General features: G+C 44.3%; 1 protein-coding gene across 1 annotated transcript in view; it reads left to right on the top strand.

The window, feature by feature from the left end:
* HSD3B7 (hydroxy-delta-5-steroid dehydrogenase, 3 beta- and steroid delta-isomerase 7) overlaps positions 1–10624 on the top strand; it is a 14182-nt gene extending 3558 nt beyond the window's left edge. Inside the window, 6 exon segments of the mRNA XM_009885194.1 lie at positions 540–695; positions 3621–3729; positions 7941–8040; positions 8994–9156; positions 10181–10521; positions 10523–10624. Coding sequence (XP_009883496.1) covers positions 540–695; positions 3621–3729; positions 7941–8040; positions 8994–9156; positions 10181–10521; positions 10523–10624 — 971 coding nt within the window.
* The last annotated feature ends 7610 nt before the right edge of the window (positions 10625–18234 follow it).

The raw sequence follows: 18234 nt of genomic DNA on the forward strand, positions 1-18234 counted from the left end.
AAAGGGAAGAATTTCCTACAAAACTTTTCAGGTTGTTACGTAATTTTCCCTTCCCATCTATAGTATTTGCAATTTAAATAAGGCTCTATGCAATGTCCTTTGAATTCCCCTGGTATTATTCCCAGTAAGTTCTAAAAATCTTCTGTCTTTTGGAAATTGTCCGGCACAGCTTCACCCGTTCACACATATGGGCGCAAACGCCGTAACCAGCTGCAGCTCTGGGCCAACAGTCTCCCGTTCTTGCTCAGCTCTATCCTTATGCCAGAGACAGCCACAGTTACACGGACCCACAGTTAGTGTGAACTGGCAAAGCGCTGTGCTGAATTACATCACATACAGATTTGGCTTCTTGGGGTTAAAAAACAGGGCTGTGTTTTCCCCTGGTGCGGCGTATTCAAACGGCATAGTGTTAGTGTGCTCCAGCTTGCCCTGCAGAGAAGCAAGCTTCCCAAGCAGGATCCTCATTCTGCACGAAGGTGAGGATGCTGATTTGTACTTTCCACCCACCCTGAATCTATGGTTATAATCTTTTTCTCCAGCTACCACTCATGTGACAGTGATGAAAGGAGACATTCGAGACTACAATCTGCTCCTTGCTGCCATGCGGGGAGTTCACGTGGTTATTCACACAGCTGCTATTGTGGACAGCAAAAACACTGTGCCCTTTTGGGAAATGAGAGCTGTCAACGTTGGGGGTAAGCTCTTTAAAACAAGCAATTAAATACAGCCTTAAATTCACACGTGTTGGTGTAGTCATACAAGAGGCTGCAACAAACATATCCTCTCTGATTTAGCGCTCCCTTGTCCCCTGGATTTCACACACACCACTCTGCTACAAGACGAGAGAGGTGCCCGCGACCTTTCCTACCCAGCGGGGAAGTTTCTGCCTTTGCCCCGCTGTCCTTGCTCAGGGCAGACCATGCTGCTCCTCTCCACTGCCAAAGCTTCAGCTTGGGAAGTCAAGTCTGGACCCAGTTATTACACAGTTATTCTGGTCAAGGGTATAACTTTCAGTAATAGTACTGAGGTGATTCAGAACACGCCTCTATAGTGGTAAGAAACTGTTTAGCACGTGAGAAGGACAGCAATTAAAAGTCAACTCCTATTCTAGATAGCTTATAGCTTTCCCAGGGAGAAAAATCTACCCTATATACCAGTGCAAGACTATACCAGTCAAACTGCATCCACGCTATTAAGGGGGTGATGTTATTTTAATTATAGTCAGAGTTCACAGCTATTACATATCTACAAGCCACGCGTAACTGAGAGCTCCACGACACTCTCTTCCTATCACCAAGAGCCGATTTCATGTTAGGTGCAAGATCTGCTTAAAGAAAATTTGTTCATAAATCTAGGAAATAAGCACAGGCTATAAAAATAATGAAATCCCTATTACAGCAGCAATTCCAATGGCACCTCAGGCTGTTAGCTACTAAAATAGTTGTTAACCACAAGGAAGGAATTTTATATATATTATATATATATATCTCAAACTCGATTACCGCTTAGGGCTCCTACTATTTGCTGATGCATTCAAGGGCAACATTTAAATTCCATCCTTCTTTTCATTGCTGTAGTTGTTTTCAAAACCAGATGCTTTTAAGAGCCTGCACTGTGCATGTGTACTGAGAATATTCAGAGCCCGAGGGTTCCCGCTGCCTTTTAGTGGCTTTGTGAGATCTTCCTCTGCATTGTCTGTCTGCTATGAGCAAGGTACTTCAGCGCAGTGGGGTCTGTACAGATAGCAGTGAACATTGGGCAACTCCCCTATTCAGCAAATCTTGCAGATGTTTGCGACATTCCCAGAAAACCACACAGGCAAAGTTTTTTCCAGTGTGACTGGTGACGGAGTGCCTCTTTGAGGAGCGCAGTTTGAGATGTCTTAATGGGAGTCTTATTGTCAGAGACAAACCCTTCTCCATTTCTGCCTCCCCTTGGATGGCTTCACGTAGACCTCCCTAACATGAGGCTGCTGCCCTCACTGGGACTTCTCAAAATCTTTAATTGAGAGATTAGTCTGAAGTTTTCTTCTAAAATCATACCAGGTAAAAGAATGAAAAGGAACTGTATCTGATACCTGCTGTAGGCTTCATGCTAAAAAAAAAAATAGGGTCATGACAGGTCAACTATACAATCCTCTAGCGGGCTCCTCTGCGTAACTCAGGCCACAGAAATGCACCCAGTTACTGCCTTAAGCCCAACAATTTGTGGCTAAATTGGACTATGCCTTTTCAAAAGACTAGAATTAAAGACTAGAATTAAGGACTGCAAGTTAATTCGCTCTCTATCATGTCTTTCAGCAAGCCATAGCAATGCTGAAGCGCATTAGTGTGGCTATGGTTAATTACCATTTCTGGCAAAAATTTACATCTATCTTCTGCTTTGATTCTCTCCTCTGATTCAACCGCTGGCTGCCGAATCCTGTCATAGTCTTGTTGACTAAATTGAAGAGCCCTCTTCTACAAGAACTATTTTTTTCCATCTAGTCACTTAAAGACTTTTTAATCTGCTTTTTGTTCAGCTGAATGGATTTTAACTCAGCTGTTTCCAGTGATGTTTCTCAACAGGGGTTCTCAGTTAACTTTACATATTGTGATAGGCTCATGGAGAAGTAAATTGATTCTTTTCCACCAGGTCTTCATATTGATTCATGCCCTCTGAAATTATCCTAAACTCAGGATTTCCTTGATAATTTCAGATTATGCCCTTAACAAAAATGAGAACAGAGGAATCCCTAGCCCTCCCCACGCAAGGTCTGCAGCAAGGCTCAAGGGCAGAGCCTGATTAGCCAGGTATAAATAGTACGGAGATTTCCGGATACCAACGCCGCGGGAGGCTTCCTTTAAGACCTGCCTTATCAGATTTGAAGGCCCTGGGTATGCAACCATGGTTATGCTGTTGTCATTGAGGTTCTCGTAGAAACAACTTGAATCAAAAGCATGATGAATGCAAAAACCACCCCTGGAAGAGTCATAAATCACTTAAGCCCACCCCCTCCCCCCAAACCCAGCCAAACGAAAGCCACACATGCTGATCCACAAGTTCAACCAGATGAACCTTGCTTAAACCAAACCATGCTTCAGATTCTTCTGGATTTCATGTGGACTTGAAAGCTGCCCCCACTAATTTATTTAAAAATCTGCAGCTATCACGAGCCTGTTGCAATGATCTTCACCCCAGAGTCCTCCTGCAGGACTTGTATAGAGCAATGCATGCAACTAAAACACCAATCCTGTAGCCAGAAGGCTGCAATTCACCATTTGAAAGTCTGCCCATGAATCAAAAAAGATGGAAAACATGGAGTTTTGCCCTGCCGAGCTGCCAGCTTCCTTTTCGTTAGCAACTGTTAAGTCCAAGTTAAGTCAGTCGTCAATAGCCATAGAGGTTAAGTCACATTATAGCTGTAGATGTAACTGCTACTCTCATGTTACAAACCACCCATCCCTGTGCAAACACACCTGAGGAACTGCAGCCCTGACCTGTAGCTTTACATATTCTCATCCATAAAAAAGATGGATCTGTTCCAACTTAGAAACCCAAGTCTGGAAATCTCTTTTGATTTGCACGACAGGAATCAAGGCAAGGTGGTTAATGTTTGTCCTTCCCAACCTGCCCCCCAGGTACTGAGAACGTGTTAAGGGCCTGCTGTGTCCTGAATGTCCCATACCTCGTCTACACAAGCTCCATTGCTGCGGTGGGACCCAATACCTCCCATGAGCCCATGTTCAGGTAAGGCTAAGCAGATCTTCTCCATTAGTCTGGATTTCTGGTTAAACAGCAATGAAACTGCAACCAGATGGAGATTTTTGCTGTGGCTACACAGGAGAAGATGTGTCTTCCCCTTCCTGTCTTTTCCTTGTCTTTCTTGAAAACCCTTCTTTGCTGCTCTTGACTTTCAGGAATGACACCTCTTCCCAACCTAAACTCGACCAGAGGTGGATATCACTGATTGAGTTGATTGAGAGATGTGTGACCCAACTGCACCTCCAGGCTGTCCCCTGTATGTACACCGCTGCTCCTCTAAGCCCTAAAATCAGTTTCAGACAAGGTCTCAGATGCTTAAGGCTTGTGATATGGTCAAGCTTATCCTGCTGTTGGGTGAGAGCTTTTGCTCTCCCCTCACACTGAGTCAGTCCAAAGGGCAGGTGGTGCTCTACTGTCACCCACCCCCTCTCCCTCCTCTTTTCAGCTCCAGGGTGAATCGATAGCAAGCCTGTACCCAGCTCCTATTATCAAATGTGGTCAAAAGTATACAGACTATTTTAGCACTATCTCAGAGAAAAGCTAGTTGGCCACATAGTCTTAGGGGACAGATGCATTTGGTGTGAAGTTGCCTTGCAGAATTCATGTGTAGTTACACTCTTCTGTGACCTGGATCTCGCCTGTAAATTGAACCCTTCTGTCCCTCAAAATCCTTCTTCCTGGCAATATGCTTACGAGGGCTAACTCCTGGACTTTACGCTTTTGGGTATTATATTCAGCCTACCTCTTCTGTCTGGCTCCTATGAGACTGACCCACAGACCTAGAAGAAGCAGCAGAGCTTTAGAAAACCTCCCGCAGCAAAGGTGGGATTTGGAGTAATACAAAGACAGTGGTGAAAATTATGATTTGAAGGGGGGTTTTGCTTATAAATCTCTGATATCCAGAGCTGATTTTCACAGTCAGCTGACGCTCCTGCTCAGGATTCAGCATCTGGATACCTTTTGTATTCATGGGGCAACAGTACTTGCACCTTGAGAGCTGCACTGATATTTCTGAAGACCAGGAGCTGAAGTTTTAGGTTAAATTTGAAGTCAAGGAGAGATAGCTGCAGCGTGATACATACCATTGTAAGGCTCCTTGCTGATTTCAAGCACGGTTGTACCCATACAGACTGGTCAAGCCATGGAAACTTGTGGGCAAAGGGGAACTGGCTCAAAGTCAAGTTTTGTCTCTATAGGCAGCCAGTCTAGACACAGCTGGCTTCACTCATTTGGCTCTAGAAATTTGAGCCCAGCTAGAAAAGACTGCTTGAGACATAACTTCAAATGACCTGCAAGTCTAAATTTCATAATCACAAGTAAGCTAAGGCATAACCCAGTTGTTCCTGAAAAATGTTTAAGCACCTAAATCTGTAGAATAAATGTCTGGCTTATGAAAAACATCCATGAGAGCAACAAACCTCAATCCGCTTGGGACCATAAGCAGTAGAGGCTCTGTGTCACTGAAAGACTACAGAATTTGGTCATTAGCATATCTAAATAATTTCTAGAAATGAATATAGATACAGGTACATCCTTGTCAGTATTTTAGTCCTGTGACTTAAGAGCGAGATGTGAATAGATGTCTGAAAAATCTACCCACAGCCTTGCCTTTGGCTTGTAATGGTGGTACCAATGGGTGCAAGCAAAAACCCCTCTGGGCTGACGCTCACAGACCTACAGATGAGCACCCTCTGTCCACCAACCAAAATCTTTCCCCAGCATGAATGCAAATAAAACCACCACCTAGAGCCTTTAACTCATTTTGCAGAACACGCTCAGGTTCTCCCATGATGCTAGGAGAAAGCCTGAGAGAGCGGCCCTCGTTCTCCAGTGACTTTGATTTTAAACTAAGGGAATTACAGACTACTAAATGAGAGAAGGGTCAGACCCCCAGTAAAAAATTACACCACTTGCCTCAATAGGGAGCCCAGTGAAGACTGGAAGGCAAGGTAATACGGTTCCGTTTTCCAGACTGAAAGCACAGGTGATGCGGCTTCCTCCTCTTCTCATCTCCCCTGTCCCCACCCAATCTGTTCTGCTCTTCTCCCTCACAGTCCATGATCCCGCCTGCCTTCCTTTTTCTTTTTCTCTGTCCCCTTTTCTCCATCATTCCTTGTACAATTTTATTTAACTCACTTTTACGTGCTTGGGAATTGACACAGACAAAGCATGATTAGTCTCTGGACGGGGTGATGGGTGCAGGGATAATGCTCACACCTCAGCATCCGACAATAATAGAAAATGCCTCTGTCAGTCTCAATCCCTCTGAGACAGCCACTGCTGAGATACCTTCTGACAATGCTGCTCCGGTCTTATTAGCGTTCCGTTATCTGTGATCGTTTTGAAAAGCAAGAGCATTATGCTGAGCTCTTTGTTACTACCAGGCTTCAAAAGGGGTGGGGGAGGCAAACACGAGCAGAGCTCTGCAGCCCGGGAACGGCAGGCAGGTTTGCCCCTTTGTGAAGCTGCTGCTTTTCAAAAGCTTTGCAAGGCGAAAAAATAAATTTGGATTAAAAAAAAAGAAAGCAATTAAAACTAGAACTTCTAGATAACCCACCTAATTGTTTGGGGCCTCTCCCGGGCTTGCAACAAACCACACGCAATCCATCTTTTGTCTCGCTTGTTTTCTGGTTTGTCTCTCGCTCATCACCCGCAAACACAGGGAAGGGGAGGAGGGCTTTGTGCGAAAGGCCTTGGGTACGCGGGGAGGCTGTACTTCTGATGCTCCTAATTTATTTCTGTTGCCGTAGCACAAGAAGGCCCTGATCTCAGCTGGGATATCTGACACACAAGATACTAGACTGCCGAACAGGCAAGAGAAAGGCAACAGCATTATCCACGTTATACACATGGAGATCTGAGCACAGAAGAGAGTAAGCAAGTTGGCCAAGGTCAAACATGGAGCCCAAGGCAGAGCTTGCTCTCCCGAGCCCAGTGTTTGACAAAAAGACCTCTGCTGCAGATTTGCTGCAGGAACTTGTCACAGGCCACTTAACCCTTCCAAGGGGTGCATCGAGCCCCATCTGCAAAAGGAGCGTGGTAATTCCTCATTGCCCTGCGTGGGGGTACCACATGCCTGGCAAGGTCTGCTGTTTGCGTTGGGTGAATTTCTCTATGAGAGCAAAATATAGAGTCAATTAATTTAAAAATGTAAAGAAAGTCTCTTGCAGCACACAGAGGGCAAGAGAGCCTATCTATGCTAGTCACGGCAACAGGGGGGCAAGTGGCCACATGGTATTCATGGATGGTCCTTCCCAAAGCTTCAAACAAGGTTTCTTCACTCCCCACCTCCTCCAGAGCCCACTGAATCTGCTTAACCGAATCCTGCAATGGACTAATGTTGATCTAGAACCACTGGGACAAAACGCCAGCACCCTGGCGGGGAACAGAGCTGCTTTCTTGGTTCTCCTTGGATTTATTTCAGGGCCTGTGAGTCCAATTACACGTTAGATCCCATGGGCTTTCCTCCTTGCAGATGTAAGTTAGGAGGCTGAGGAGCATGTTGTTTTCCATAGTGGCAACCAAGTGCCCCCCCAGCATGGCTGCAAGCCCTGCTTGCCCATAATCATGGGTCCGCTTCTTTGCTCTTTCCATCGAGCTCAATTTGCCAGGGGAGATGAAGGAATAATTCCAGCACAAACCCACTGATTGCATGTTGTCCCAGAGATCACTAGCAGCTCTATCACGTCACTGGTAAATGTCTGCCAACTCTAATCAACCCCGTGAGAAAATTAAGCAGCAGCTTCTCCTTTTGGTTTATGGCTCATGAGAGACTTTACCTCTAATGAAAAAATGGAGTAGGATTGCTCTCATTTTCCTGCCCTCCATCTTCTTGTGCTCTTTCCACCCTGTTCAGCCACTTGTGAGTTGCTTAAAAAGGTAACTGCACTGCCTTCTAATTTGCCTGCCAGAATATTGTTTACTTCCATCATACTATGAGACAAAACCAAATCCAGCTCTCAGAAATCAAACCACCGCCCTCATGCAAACCTGCCTGTGAACACCTAGAACCATCTGGTATTTCTTGAGGCCTTATTTCTCACACACTGCAGCATGAATCTCGGGTTGATATAACTCGCAGCCAGTGGTAAGACCCCGGAGAGCAGGGATTGCAGAGTAAATCACGCTGTGACAAATGCCTCCAAGCCATGTGGTCTATTCCATGGTCACTCACCATCTCTCACAATCTATTTCAGAGGAAATGAGGACACCAAATACAGTGGGGAAGTGGAGTTGCCTTATGGGAAGACAAAGGCCATGGCAGAAAAACTTGTATTTGAAGCCAATGGAAAAAAGGTACAGAAGTCAATGGTAGCGCCCCTGGCACAGGCTGAGCGGAAGGAGAAGGATGGTTAGAAAGACCCCACAACTCATATCTAAGTGTGTACCCAACTGTTGCCTTGACTTGCCACATTACCAGAGCCTGATATTCCCACTTCTTCAGGAAGCGGCCAAACTCTCGCAAGATCAAAGGGTGCTGCCCTTTGAGCCTGTGCTTTATTCCACCAGGAGTGTGATTTTGAAAAGAGCTGTGTTAAATAGGGCCTAAAAACCCAGGTTCACCTAGTTCATACTGCATAAAGGTGTAATTTAAAAGTAATTTAAGAATAAAAAATACTAGTGTACCCAGAGTCAGTCACCTACCTAAGTTAGCTGGCTAGTGCTTTTAGACTGCCAGTACAGTCAGCAGACAGATAAGTTCTTCCAGAGGATGAAGCAGAATGTAAAAATGAGACTTGTGTCCAAAATCACTGCCCAGAGCATCTCTCTCTCCTGGTTACAGTTTGAGGCCAGCCAGCTTAGCTGGCTTCCTCTGGTACCTGATTTGGGTTGTTGCAAATACTCATACCTCACAACTGCAGAAGAGTTAATGCCTCTCCATCCAACGTGTCTCAGTGAGCACCCCATGACTGCAGGTGTGCTATGGAAAAAAAAAAAATAATAAAAAAAAATCATCAAATCGGGGACCTCCTTGCATTTTTAGTGACCCAAGCCAGGTCTTAAGTGTCACAGGATCACAGAATCACAGTATGGTCAGGGTTGGAAGGGACCTCTGGAGATCATCTAGTCCAACCCCCCCGCCAGAGCAGGGTCACCTACGACAGGTTGCACAGGATGGCGGAGTGAGCACCTCAGCTCCTCTAGCCCAGTATTCCCAGGTTTTGGTTTTATCTGGCAAACCCAACATCACTGTGGAAGATTTCATCTCTGAATCCATCACTCACTAACATCCCCCCCTGATTTTACAGCTGAGTAACGGTGGTAAACTCACAACCTGCATCATCCGTCCAAACGCAGTGTACGGGGAGAAAGCAATGTTTCTTCAAGAGCTGTATTTGTTTGCCAAAGCCAGGAATGGTGTGTTGAGCCACCTGGAGCCTGAAAACACGGAGCGCAATTACACATACGTGGGTGAGTGAACGACTGATCTCTTTGCATGCGGTGCTACCAGGCTGTTTTAGTCACAGGGGATTTTACAAGTCAGCTTAACCATAATCTTCCAAGACAGAGATGTGTATGGTGAATGAGCACTGATATTTTTATAACCACAGAACTTAGACTGGCTAAAAGCATTTTTAAAACAGTTGTTTACATTCTCTCATTTTTCCTAGGAAGGGTTTTCTTTTTTTTCTTCCCCTCAACATAGGGAGAATGCTGTTTAGGAGACTAGGAAAAAAAAGTCAGGGGAAAAAAGGATAGAGATCCAATCTTTCTTTTTCTAGGTAAATGTTTAAAGGGATGGGGGGAGGGGAGGGAGAGAAATTCAGGCAATATTTTTAAAATGTGTTTGGTTTGACAAGACACTTAATTTCTTCTTTATTAGAAGGAAAATTAATTAACACTACTTGTAAAATTCCTTGGAAAAAAAGCTGTACTACATAACTGATTTTAGCAAGCACAAGAAACCACTCAAAAAACCTACAGAAACAGCTTGTTGTGGTGTTGAATGCATTTCAGGGAAGTGTAACTCACCGTTAAATCATGGAGAGTTTTAGTTATTTCTGTGCAGCACACTTCTATGTCTTTTTCCAAAAGTGCAGATAACAGTAGTTTGAAAATGCTGTTAGAGAAGAATCAGACCTAGATAAATCAAGTGACTTCTTCAAAGGCTCACAGCAGAGCCAGGAATAAAACCCTTGAGCACTGCCTCCCATTCATCCTGCTCTCACTGCAAAACACTGCCCTTTCGCTTCACATGAACCAGCATCACAAGGCACATTAATTGTCCGGCTCAAAGGGGACACCAAAGGTTTAAAGGATCTCGGAGGTCTGGATTAACTACTCAGTCTCTCTACAGTACAGCAGAGAAACACGATGAGTGCTTTCCCTAATTCGCAGCACTGAAGCTGCCAGATCCAGTGTACTCATTCTACAGTAAACAGGAAAATTTAGCTCCTCCTGAATACCTGTTTCTCTCCCCCTCTTCTTTCTCCAGGGAACGTTGCATGGATGCATGTTCTTGCAGCAAGGAACTTGCAGCTGAAACCAGACTTACTTGCAGGACAAGTGTATTATCCTTACGATGACACCCCATCGAGAAAAGGTTTTCTGGTAAGGTATCAGCTGCTGTCCTCTATGGACCCCTCAGTGAGACTAGGCTCACACATCCCTTACTGGAAGATGTGGTTAATGATACAATTGCACAGGATAATCAAGGTCATCTTGTACCCTTTCTGGAAGCCACAGCCTTTCCTAAACTTGCCTTTACTGAACACGATAGTCACCACCTTCTCTTATGAGACAGACAAAGCCTCCAGGCATTTTGGGTACAAACCCCAAAAAATTCACCTGGAAAGAGAGCAAGCACAGAACTGCACAGTGGTTGAAAGCAGCTGCAGGGAACCTGGCACACCCCCAACTTCATGAAAAGAAGAACTAAGCAGCATGTTTGGGGTAAGGAGAGAGCTTATCGCACCAGCAAGCTTCATCTGAACTTCACAACATGCACAGCTTTTTGGCAGAAATTTTGCAAACACTGAGAAATCCTGGTACAGAGAAAGAGCAAAACTCTCTGGCTGCAAGTATATACCCTTGCCATGCCAACAACTCAGCTATTTTAAGTGTCATATGAAACACCAGGGTGTATGTGCCCACAGATGCAGGGCTTGCAGGCCTCTCTCTTTCCCACGGTGCCACCACTGCACGGGGACCACTCGCGGGAACGGGAGGGACAGGTTCAGATGAGAGATGGTGCACAGTGAACACCTTTTTGATAAAATTAGTTAACCAGTTTTGTTCCACAGCCTGCCCAGCCTCCATCTCTTTCCGTACTCAGCAAATGGACCTCTCCCTTGCCCGGGTCTCAGGCAGTTGGTGGAATGGCTGTACTCAGCTCATACACTCAAGTGATAATTTTGGTGAAGACAAGGAAAACCCAGAAAATTCTTGCTCTGTTTTGGTGATTAATAAAAAGAAAAAAGAATTCCCTTTTCCAGAGCTACCTTTTTCAAGATGCTTCCTGTTATTTTTAACATGGAATGGTATATCTGTTTTGAAATATTATCCCTGTAAAAATAAACTTCCAATCTCTTGCACTAACAATGTGTAGGCTGACTTACTTTCTAGTCGTATGGATGGATAGCTGATGCCTACAAGCTTAGAGGTAGAATTCATGTACTTTGGAACTCAAATTCTCTTACCTCACAGCACGCTAGCAGCAAAGCAAAACAAATTAAAGCCCACGTTCAGCTGCCACACTGGCAGACAGCAACTTCAGTGAAGGCCTTAAGGGCTGCGTTTATGCTAAATAATGTCTGAACTTCAGGAGGAAGAGGTCATTTCAACTCATTCCATGGCACTGGAACTACACAGTCCATCCAGGAGCAGTATTTCACAGGTGATATTTTCCTTACATAGATGGGGCAGGCGATTCCAGAAGATTCACAACAAAAACTGTGGTTTGTATCAGTTTATCAGCTCCTCCATTTCTAAGACATAGACAGAGACCAGTAAACTTACATTAAGCATGACAGAGATTTCAGTTTTCACTTCAGCTTGGAGGAACGGGCTATTTTTATAATACTTGTTCAAATCTAAAATTAATTCTGTTGGTATCACACTTCTGTGTTCTGTGAATACATAGCCATCTCTTGAGTTTTCCTACAGTAAAAGTGTACACGTGCACAAACAAAAGCCTATTTTAATTACAAGTGCCCTAATCCTCCTGGAAAAAGCAAGTTTCAGCATGGCATCCTCGATAGAAATGATCAAAATTTGCTTCTTTTTAGTCACAGTAATTACCCAGGAAGGAAAGCAAAGCAATATGGTGTAAGTTGCCAAGATAACTTCACTGAAATTCACACTCACAAGCGAATTCTTTGCAAAAGGGGATTACAAGTCAAAAGTAATTTGCTCTGCTAATTCATTAATAATTTCATACAGCAAATAAATTTGGGGGAAACTATTGCAACCTGCTCATAGAGAATTTGGGGAGGTGAAGTGTGTAAGATATCAGTTCCCTACTTTTTTTTTTTTTTACCATTTGTGCTGGGAGGTTTTCCTGACTTTTCTATTTCACTAAAAATTCTCTTTGCAGTCTGGTTGGGTTTTTTTTCTTTTTTTCTTTTTTTTTTTTTTTTGCCATTATTCAAATGGTAGATGACACCTTGCTAAGAATTTGACAAAGAAACAGACACCTGATTCCTCAAGCACATTGCCGGAGCACCGCCGCAGTACAACTTTGACCTCAACAGGTTTTCGTGCGTGAAACCTCGGGTTTATCCTGCCAAAAAAAGAGCCACTGGGTGGAGCTGCAAGTCTGCGAGACAGGTACCTTCCCCTCAGGAGTTCAAGTGTTGCAACCGCTTTTGCTGGAGCTGTTTTTTTTTTTTTTAAAAGAAGCCGGAGAGCTGCCAGCGAGCGGGGCTGGTGGCTGCGGGCCGGGCCGGGGGTGTCCGACCGCCCGGGGGTGTCCGACCGCCCGGGGCTGCGCTCCGCCGCCGGCGGCCCTGGGAGCTTTGGCCTTCCCTCGCCCGGCTGGACGCAGTCATCGGTTTATCTCCACATCGTCATGTCATCAGAGAGAGCGAGGAAATTATTTTTCCACTCAGGACTCATTAGAAAAGAATAAAAGTTTGCCTTCTATTTTTAAAAATAGAATTAAATATGGCCCTCTGGCCTTTGAGAAAACTTCCCTAAGTATAAGAGCTGATGCTTTCGGTCCCGTTCAGAGCCCTCGTGGGCTTTGTGGGATTTGGAGCAGCTGAAGGTATCAGATGGGACAGTTGTCAAGGCCCTATACTGTCCCAGAGATCAATGCTTTACAAGCTTTCCTGCTTTCAGAAACCTTGCTGGGAACCTCATCATGCTTTTGTTCCTGTCCTGCTCATCATCACCTATGATTTTGATGCTTATCAGGGGGCAGATGACACACAGGATAAGGAGCAGGGATTTTTAAAGGTAGTTAAGTGCAGGATGTCTCAAAAGGATCTGAATTAGTCGGCAGCTTAGCTTATTTTATACCCATCCCACCTCCCAGGCTTTGACAAAAGCAAGTAGAGGATTCCCTTTCCCCGCTCAGGGTAGAAGTGGGGGAAAAAGTTAGACAGCAAAGCCTCTGTGCTGTTTTCCAAAAAGATGAGTAAGCTTCCTTTGGCTGCCCTGCATTTTGGCTCCTCCAAGCTAATGCTGCTGCAGACTTCCTGTTAGATCCTTGATTTTATCAGATTATAACTTGTTTTCTCCTGGCAATGCTTTAATTCTTTCTACTGCACTGGGCTGTCATTGGCTTTTCTTTTCAGGGTCTCAGCCCTATTATGTAACAGCAGCAGCAAAAAAAGGAGAAAAAAAATGTATTTCAGATCTGTTTCTACTTCTGGAGAGGAGCCTTTGTGCACAATTACTCATCCAAGAGATTCAGCAGGTATAACTGCTTCCCCCAGGGGCTCCATTATATAATTGGATTTCAGCCATACAAATTAAATCCTATCTTACCCCTTAGTTAAGCCAGGCAGTAAGTATTTAATGCTAATATCCCTGACAACTATTGCAGGGAGAAGCAGAGATGAAGCACAGAGGAGACAGATGCATGCGTTCTCTACCGGAGGAGCAGGGAGGACGAGAAAGGAGTGCCTTGACAGAAAGACACCTGCTATATTTTAAACACGGCTAAACTTCCCCAGCACGAGCCACGGTGCCTGCTGGAGTTGCCGGCTGAACTGGAACGTGGTTCTCCCTTCGTTTTCCGTCCTCCAATGTTCCCATGTGTGCACTGAGCATTCACCCCCCCCAACACACACACACACACTTCAAAGCGCCACATGCCTAACCCTGTTTGAGTTTCTATGGAAGTCTCTGTTCTTGTGCAATGTCTGAAGGAAGCAAGTCTAGTAATATTAAAACTCAAGCCAAGCACACAAACAAGCAAAGAATCCCCAAATTAAAAAGAAAATCTCAACTGAGTTACTCATTCATCTGCATTTTCTGTTGTGTTCTGCCTTCTCCTGGCATGTTTCTTTTAGACAAAGCCCTCTGGGCAGAGACCATCTCTTTTGGTGTCTGGTACATCAGTCACATAGTTAGTACATAGTAATAAAGGAAAATAGATTCATGGTAGGAGTTAAACCAGTCAGTCTGGTACTGTAATTGGAACATAATCTCATATTGACAGTATTTAACACAGGATACGCAGGGAACAGATGGCAGCACGCCAGGCCCCAATCGTTCTGCAAATATTGGAAAGATATTTTCCAAGTCCAGCTCCTGAACCTCATCTCCGATGTCGGAAGCTTCGCTTCCCCAAACGGGCCTAGATCCGCTCACTAATCCTGGTTGAAGCCCAACACACCCACGTGCTCCTGACTTTGCAGACAAGCTGGCTAGCAGCGTTTCTCTTGCTAACTATCTTATAGGTGTTTAAGGAGAGATGTGAAAATGCATCAAGGGCAAAAGTGCTCCCAAAGCTCTTGAGACACTTGCGAGCCTCTCCCTTACGGACAGAGATCTTGCCTGCGACACAAGACATGAGCCCATCTGTGCTTTCAGGGTCAGGGGTATCCACCAGCGGATCACTCTGCTGCTCCTTTCATCTCTAAATCTTCAGTCGTACAATTAACTCAACGGGGGCATATTGGCAATAAAGAGTCGTTCCTTTCTCTAAGTCTAAAACGCTGAGCTAAAGCAGGTGAAAGGAGAGGAAGCACATTTATGTCCAAGACGCGTCTTACAGTGGAGTGCGACCGTGTCAGTGCAGACACAAACTCAGCTTTCCAAGGCTACTGCAGAAGTATACCATGCTTCTTATGTCTGCTACAGGAAGTTTAAATTGATTTTTCTCTATTTCAGCAATTAATTCCCATTAATCAACTTACTGTACAATGCTGCACTATAATTCACAAGTTTTATGTATTATATGAATAAAATTGCACATATATTTTTATGTGATTTTCATTTAATTGAATTCCAAGGAGATTTATCTGCTGGGTTATTAATAAATCTTAATATGGCCTATAACACTCAATTGATATTTAATTAACCTGCAATAACTGCCTTGTAAAATGTAAATTAAATGCTTTATTTTTCCAGGCATATAACCTTAAATCAAATTCTTCATTCTACCAGCAAAGCAAAAAGAGGAGTGGGGAAAAAACAAGATTGCAGGCAACCAAACCTTAGACTTGAAAATATTTGACATTTAAAGAAGTTCAAAATGGAAACCGGATCCACGCTTTGTAATCAGTTCTTCTCCCAAGGAAGTACTTTTCCACTGTCTCCCCACCTTTAAAGATCACAAGAATTTGGATGGATTTAGATGAAACATCAAAATCTCAGGAGACTTGAAGAGAAATGAGAGGCGCCCATTATTAATAATAAGGTTGCAAATTCCCATAAGTATTGTGGTATTTGGCATTTTTCTTAAAGTCTTGGCTCCTAGAGTCACATTATCAAACAAGAATGTCAATTTTCATTTAAAAATAAAAAAGCAAAGATGTTAAAGCCCTTTGATAGGGGAAGAAGTTTGCAAACCTGAACGTCAAAGGCATGAGAACTGAGAGACAAAAATACATAAAATTTGATCCTTATCTTTAAAAGTATCAGAACTTTTTGAGAGACTTGAGATGTTTGAAAACTGGGAGGTGGCAACAAATGATCAAAACAGCCTTTACGAGAAAAGATGAGAACAGTCCAAATTATATTTTAAGATCAAACTGTTCCCTCCCCCTCCCCTAGCAATTTACATAGATCTACATTAAATACTGCAAACTGCATCAACAACTATTTCTGATTTCCAAACCAGGATAGCGAGCTACCTTTGCAAGGTGATTTGAAAACTTCAGGAGCGTATGTCTGTCTAAAATTGATAGGTCTATAAAGTTTTACTGCCATAGCATCTAAACTTAGTATATCTTTCTTGTTTTAATGCATGGAGCGGCCAATCTGTCTTACAATATTTTATTAAATAGGGTATTTCCACCAAAGGACAGTAACCCTTACTGTCTGTAATCTGTCTGCATTAGATCACTTTAAAAGGTATTAAATGAAAATCAAAAGTTAAATGTACCATGGATTTTAAAGGTGTCACAGCATGGAAGAATAAAAATGAAGAGAATGGATTCTGACTTGCAATGAACGAACGGAAATAAATCCAGATCTTCTGTAATGGAAAGCCTGTCCTCCCTTGCTGTTCATCCTCTCCAGTCACTCCCTCGCCACCCCGTGCGCATAAACGACACCCAGGGAACCCCACTCAGCCTAACCACGTGCCGGAATTCTGTCCAGGAGCTCACGGGGCTGAGGGCTTTCTCAAACGGCTCCGGCGTGCCGTGTAGCAGGGTACGTGATCCTGCCATCCCGCAGTTACTCAAGGGCTCGAGTGAACTGCATGGCTTAGAAAAGCATTGCTGACTAGCCCAAATTTTGCCACTCTCACACTTTGCAAGCAGCTTTGCTGCTTCAGAAGAGGAGTACCCGGAGCGGGGAGTCAGCAGATGCAAGTGGCCTCATGCTCGCAGTAATTGACTGGAATTTTGCAGACCTGGGTTTAATCCCCAGCCCCAGCACGGACTCACGGGGTAATTTACAGCAGGTTTCTTCCTCTCTCTCTGCATTTTATGATTTTGGCAATTGATCAGAATTAGCCTCCTCTCCTTCCCTTACCTTTCATTTTTTTAATGGAGGAGAACGTATCCTGCGAATGTGCTGCGTCGGATCTGTCAGCGATGGCTTGGGGGGAGCTGAGCACAGCCTGACTTTGCAGACCACAGCTCCCTCCCAGGACAGTTGCATTTTACTGTACTGGATAAACACTGACACAGTGGATTTTTTTTTCCCCCTCAAAGTGGGTTTCTAATTGAGCTGAATCTAGTACAGCTCTCATTAAGGACTGACCATGACTGACAGTTTACATTTACTTGGGTAGCACATTTTATCAGGCAAAATCACCTGGGAGCTGCACCAGGAAGAGCCACAAGAGTCCCATCTACCCACAGACTACTCCTAACGACGCTCCTGGGAATTAAACCACAACATGAGGAACAAATCTAATAGATCAAGAACTGGGGGGCTGCAAGTTCTCAGAAGTGCTTGGGACTTAGGACCTGACATGTTCCCCACAGAAATTTTACCACTGAGTTTAATAAAAGCAGAAGTGAGCCGAGTGTAGGTCTGCTGGTGGCCCCTGCATGAACGGTCTCTCTCTCGGGGGTGTAAGAGCAGACCCACCATCACCTGAACTACTTCTCTCTGCTCTGCCCACTGGACAACAATCCACACAACTATCCTATAGTGACACCCATGTCTAGCCCTAGTCCTAAATCCCTTTATGATGATACCACCCTCCTGTTAAATCCCAACTCGGATCTCCTTTCCTTTGAGAAACACAGCAGGCTAAATATTTCTGATGCTTCCACGATGCTCAAAGTCACCTTTTGTACAGGGCTCTCGCAGCAACCGCCTCAGTGGGAATGGAGGGCATTCACCTGCCTGGCAGTTAAGGCTGCTAGCAAACCTGTTTCACAGCAAGTAAGTGAGAAGCAAAGCATCTACAGTCCTGCTGCTGCTGGTACCACTGGGAGTAATCCCAATTGCTTATACAGAGATAGGTACTGACTATGGGGGATCCTTAACAGAAGACAGACACAGCACTTGCAAGCTCTGCCTTTCTCAAAATTCACATCTGGAAATGAGCAATTGAGCAAGAACCAGCCCCACGAGACACATCTAAATCAGCCCATCTTAATATTGGGCACATGCTCTTAACTCGCACGTTGCCGTGCATTCAAATGATTAATGGTTTAATATAAAACTCACATAGCATTGTACAGTGGTACTGTAGCGCATCACCCAGATCAATACACGTGCCTTGCCCCAGGAGAAGAACTGTGATTTTTAAACCAAAGAGAATTAGGTGCCTGATTTCTGTTAGATTTCAAAGGGATTTAGAAGCCCTGCTCTCTCTCAGAAACCTCACCAGACTACCTTAGAGACTGTGCACATGCTTGACATGACACCAGATAATGTTTGTGGGCTACGGCATAAATGGGGATTACCGCC

This window comes from Charadrius vociferus, unplaced genomic scaffold (genome assembly GCF_000708025.1).
Source record: "Charadrius vociferus isolate BGI_N301 unplaced genomic scaffold, ASM70802v2 scaffold54, whole genome shotgun sequence".
Lineage (NCBI taxonomy): Eukaryota > Metazoa > Chordata > Aves > Charadriiformes > Charadriidae > Charadrius > Charadrius vociferus.